This window comes from Musa acuminata, chromosome BXJ3-4 (assembly GCF_036884655.1).
Source record: "Musa acuminata AAA Group cultivar baxijiao chromosome BXJ3-4, Cavendish_Baxijiao_AAA, whole genome shotgun sequence".
Taxonomy (NCBI): Eukaryota; Viridiplantae; Streptophyta; class Magnoliopsida; order Zingiberales; family Musaceae; genus Musa; species Musa acuminata.
Genome location: NC_088352.1, coordinates 29,468,023 through 29,473,205, shown reverse-complemented (window position 1 = coordinate 29,473,205; position 5,183 = coordinate 29,468,023). Strand labels below are relative to the sequence as shown.

The following is a 5,183-nucleotide window of genomic DNA, read 5'->3' as shown; positions in this document are numbered from 1 at the left end:
CGACCGATCCTCCAGCCTGACGTCTAATCTTTTGACATGTTTTCCTCCAACCCAACATGATTTTTTTTGCTTTAATTATCTCTCCCTGATCGAAGCATCATGCGTCACTCAAAACACAGATCAAATCATAATCACTTATCAATTGGTTTCATCATCAAAATCCGAGATTCAACACTTATTATTCTAGCTATAATACTCTAAATTTTATTTGAGGACTTAATTATAAATATAAGATTATAGTGACTAAATTACAAAAGTGAATAGAAGAAGAAAAAAAGGAGTAAAAGAATAAAAGAATATGAGGGGAAAAGAAAGGGAGAAAGAGAATGAGAGAAGAATAGAAAGGAGAAGAGAAGCTAGACGGAAGAGAGAGGAGAAGAAAGGAGGTTAAAAAAAAGGGAGAAAGGTTCGTGGATAGGAGAAAGAAGTTGAAGACAAAAAGGGCGAAAATGAGAAAAGAAAAAATTTGAAATTTTTTTTATAAAAACAGAGAAATATATTGAGGATTCTATTGGGTATTGGATGAATTTAGATTAATTCCAAAAAAAATTATATGAGGTATAATTTTGAATTCTCTTATATTATTATTAATTAGATTTCTGTTTTTGATTATCGATTGATAAATCCTAAAGTTCTTAGTTAATTTGATGTTTTTATTATATAAAATAAAAGAATGAAAATTTGTGATGTTGGAAACATAAGAAAATAAAAGGAGGCATCAAAATTATATGCTTCTATGGAGGTTATGCAATTATGGTAAGTATCCAATGACTCATAATCATTGATATTAGTATGACTTTTGTTCTAATATGTATACCTGAGCTATATTTATTTATATAAATGATAGTCTTTGCACTAAAATATTTTATAATTTGATATTATGAAAATTCATTTAAAGATATGATAATCTAAAAAGTATTATTATTCAAAAGAAAAACAACAAGAGCCTATCATCTTATGATATACTATCAAAATCTTTATTAGTTGAACTAGCTAACACCTTAAAAATATTATTAGCAAACCATAATTTAAAATGCATGTATATAGTTCTGAAAAAGTATTCAAGTATTTTATATTAACAAATCATAATTTTAGAAAGCAAGTAAAATTTAAGTCTTTGTAAACTATATAAGCATGAAGAAAATATTTGATATCCATGTATATTTTGAAAGTTTGTATTAAATACATAATAAATTTATTATTTTTAAAAAATTATTTATTTAAGATAAGTTTTGATTAGCATGTGAGTCATAGTGCTTAGTAAGTTAATCCGTATATGAAGGAGGCCTATCGGTTATCTACACTTAATAGGTGGTTTCGGTCTAGTCAAAAGTCATGTCTATCATATCATATCTTTAATCAACAGACGAACAATGGGTGTCACGATAGTTATCAATCCGAAATTGTTAGATTTTAGTAAACTCTTGTTTTGAAACCGCTTCATATCGAATGAGGAAAAAGGTGTTTGTTTATTGAAAGAAGAAAAGGACGTGTATGAGCGGAAGAGTAATCAATCGGAACAACACGGGAGAAACTGCAATGTCACTAGATTTGTTATAGTGATTTCACAACCGTACAATTAATTCATCTCGCATTTCTTTCCGTCCTCTTAACGACTCCTACGCAGTCAATTGTATTATGCTTCACAAAAGGTAAGATGCGGCAAACTTCATGATGGTTACCTCTGAGAGTGAAGTCAAGTCAACCAAATTACCTTTAGGAAGGAAGCTCTTTATCATGTTGGGCGAAGCATGCGTTTTCTGAATCTGTCAGCTTGTTTCTGCGAATCGACATTAATCTCATTACAAAATGGGCAGGTCTTTACCACATGCCTCCACTACTAGCATCAGCGTCAACATAAAACCGTCTCCAATACAATTTTTGGACATCCAAAAAGTTTATAAAACATTTTTAATGAAGAAATATAGGCAACAAATTTGATACGACACCAGCCCACAAGGAACTAAAACATTAACGGTTCACAAGAAAATTGAACATAAAGCAGATAATCAAGTTTTCAACATAATGTGTTCTAAGCAGTCTCACATGAGACAACTGAAATAGCTAAAACCACATAAACATAAACCAAGTCTGTAGCTTGAAACCAAATCTGTAGCCAAATAGAAATACACTACCTGGTTCGGCAAGACATGCCATGGAGTTTCATCAGCGCAATCTCCTTGCCTCCCTTTCGGATTCAAGAAGGGTAAGGATATCGCCTTCCCTCACCGGGCCCTTCACGTTCCTCATGATCAGCCGGTTTTGGTCGTCCAGAAACTTAACCCTAACCTGGGTAACCTGACCTCTTGATCCAGTCCGGCCCATCACCTTCACCACAACTGCAAGCTTAGCTTGAGTATCCATGCTGTTCATGTAAGTTGCAGAGAATTCAATTAGATCATACTGTTCATTGTAAATCCCACTTCTAGAACAAAAAATGAAATACCAAGGAAAAACAGCTCAACAGTTAAACCAGATTAAATGAAAAGAAGCAAGTTGTAGCAATGTCAGCCAACTTCATCATTCTTCATTGTCCGTTGAGAGTATATAAATATGATGTGTTGCCAATGATGGATTGTACAAAAAAGTAGCCTTGTGTTATTGTGAAATATATATGCATTGACCCAAATGATATATTGTGCTAAAGCAATATACACAGACAGTCAGTCTGCCATTGGCAGGAAAGTCAAAGATGTATTGCCTATTGTTGTGGCAGTATGTATAAATCGAACCATACGGTATATTGTGCTAAATAAACATAAAAGAATCCATGTCTGGTATATGTGCTGCATAAAGTAAATTGAAACCCATCATTCATGATGAAAATTTACTTGTACAGTACATGGCTTATAGTGAAAATATATTTGCCTTAGAATGGAAGCACTACAAGACCAAACAGGCAATCATAGTTATTTAAGGGCTGGAGACATGATCAACCAAAGAGTCCTAAACTAAATTTTAAGATGTTTAAATATAGATCATTTACCACATTTTCTTTACAATTTCAGAAAATATTTAGAGTTTAGTTAGGAATTAAAATAACTGGGCCAAATTATTCTAACTTGGATAAGTAGCTTTTTTGCCATTACCCTAGCTAGCTAACTAACTGGAGACGGGGCTATTTAACCCACCCTCAGTTGAGTTATTTAATCAGGGGTTATCCAGGTTAAACTCTTTCAATCAAGTTATTTTAAACCATCTTAACTGCAGAGAGTTGGCAGGTCAAACCAATAACCATGAGCATAAGCCTTGTTAACTCCAAACCAAATGTAGTCAAGAAGCTGCAAATTTTCATTTTAGCAGTGCCACACACCCAGAGCAGGCACCTGGATGGATGCTTGAACCAGATTGTAGTGTTTCTTCACAAAATTTTTTTGAGAACTCTTCTCACATGATTGGACAAAATTACTGACACTTTGACAAATGTAAGCATGAAGCATGTCAGCAATAGCAGAAATTGTCCATCAAAACAGAGAGGAGTTATTAGAATTTAGTATAGGATATTCATGTGATTTCTTATGTCTTTATCCACCAGTGGTTCACTTGATAACACTTAACCAACATAGAAGTTCTTCCATGGGTCATACATACTACATACATTTTCATCAGCCACCTCATATTATGATACTAGATCAAAGTGAAAAACGCCCTTGGCATTTGAAGTTAGATCATATAACGAGAGGATCTATATAATCATAGAATTAAAAAGTTTTAAAAAAGAAAACCTATAAGAAAGAATTGTATATTTTGTCAAAGAAATGTACTAGTCACAAATAATCACGTGTGATAACTAACATCATATCAACAGAAAGAAGACAAGTGCATCAATGACAATAGTATTTCTTACTTTTTTTATGTCAAATGGACAGAATAAGATATGTTAGATAAAATATGAAATACTTGATGGGTCATCTTATATAGTGAACCACAGTTGACACTTGAAACAATTTACATCATGGATGAGTAGTCAATCACCCGAATTTTTAATACACGTTCATGAACCTTGTACAAGATTCAACATCACAATGTCAATCAGCATTACGAATCTGTTGTCCCAGAGGAAATTAACAATATATCATTAAGGTAAATCTCGACCCCTTAGTTATTCCAAGGTTTCTTATTTACTAGAGATAGACATTAATAACAACTGTTCAATTGTAAACAAATACATAACCTCTGACAGTTGCACACACCACTAGAGGCATTACGATTTTCAATATCTTGAAACAAAAAATGATACCTCTAGTGAACTAGCATGCCTTCAACATATTTGGCACAATAAAGAATTTTGGTTGACTGGAGGATTACCATCCAACATGCTCGAAGGGTCAATATAACTACTTTACATAACAACATACAACAGAACACAATAATAAACACCAAGAACAAACTAGTGGGATAGCTTATGTACCTTCTGCCGATAAGAGTGTTTGAATCCACACCAAAAACAACCGCTCCTAACAAATAAGTGACTAAAAATACTTGTGTCAAACAAGACACAGGAAAACAAATACATATGTATTTTGGGGCATTTCAGATCCTACGTTCAACTAAGATCACTAAAAGCAATAAGAAGGCAGAATTAATCTGCTGTTGGAGAGTAAAAAAGCGTAACTATAACTGCGACGTAACAATATCCCACACTGATTAGCATAAAAGGACCCCCAGAATCGAGAAAACAACAAAAGAATAAGAAAACATGTCAAAAAAATTGCAATGCTTGGTTAATATAATGCAAACCATCAAGAAAAGTGAAAAGAAGAAAGATTCTTTGATTCCGAACCTTTCCGGAAATCGACTCGAAGAAAAGGGGATTTCGCTCTCGCTCTCGCTCTCGCTCTCTTAAGCGGTAACGGGTGACTGCGAGGAAACCCTAATCGTTTATATACGCATATATGGTGAGCCGGACCGAGACGAGACGATGTAAGTTGGGCTTACTAAATGTCAAGCTTGGCCCAGAACTCAAATGTAAGTTGGGCGTATTCGAACCCAATTCCTAAAGCTTTTTTAATAAGCTCGGATCAACCCGACTCAGCTCGAGCTCAAAATAGTAAAAGACGCCAATCGATGTCCAAAATTTTAGTCAAATCTTGGACCCAAAGTCTTTTTATTGACACTTGTTACTACAAGAATGAATAGGAGGAACAGAAAAAAAATGAATACTTATTTTAGTTGTATAATAA

At 33.7% G+C, this 5,183-nt stretch overlaps 1 protein-coding gene across 1 annotated transcript; it reads right to left on the bottom strand.

The window, feature by feature from the left end:
* Positions 1–1,964: 1,964 nt before the first annotated feature.
* On the bottom strand, positions 1,965–4,872 carry LOC135586501 (small ribosomal subunit protein eS28). The gene is made up of 2 exons (XM_065147026.1): positions 4,784–4,872; positions 1,965–2,365 (listed from the first exon to the last, which is right to left on the bottom strand). The coding sequence occupies exon 2, from the start codon at positions 2,362–2,364 to the stop codon at positions 2,167–2,169; it is 198 nt and encodes a 65-aa protein (XP_065003098.1). The 5' UTR covers position 2,365; positions 4,784–4,872; the 3' UTR covers positions 1,965–2,166.
* Positions 4,873–5,183: the final 311 nt, after the last annotated feature.

Excerpts from the sequence above, each read along its gene's own strand:
- LOC135586501 (XM_065147026.1), bottom strand. The coding sequence starts at position 2,364 with ATGGATACTCAAGCTAAGCTTGCAGTTGTGGTGAAGGTGATGGGCCGG.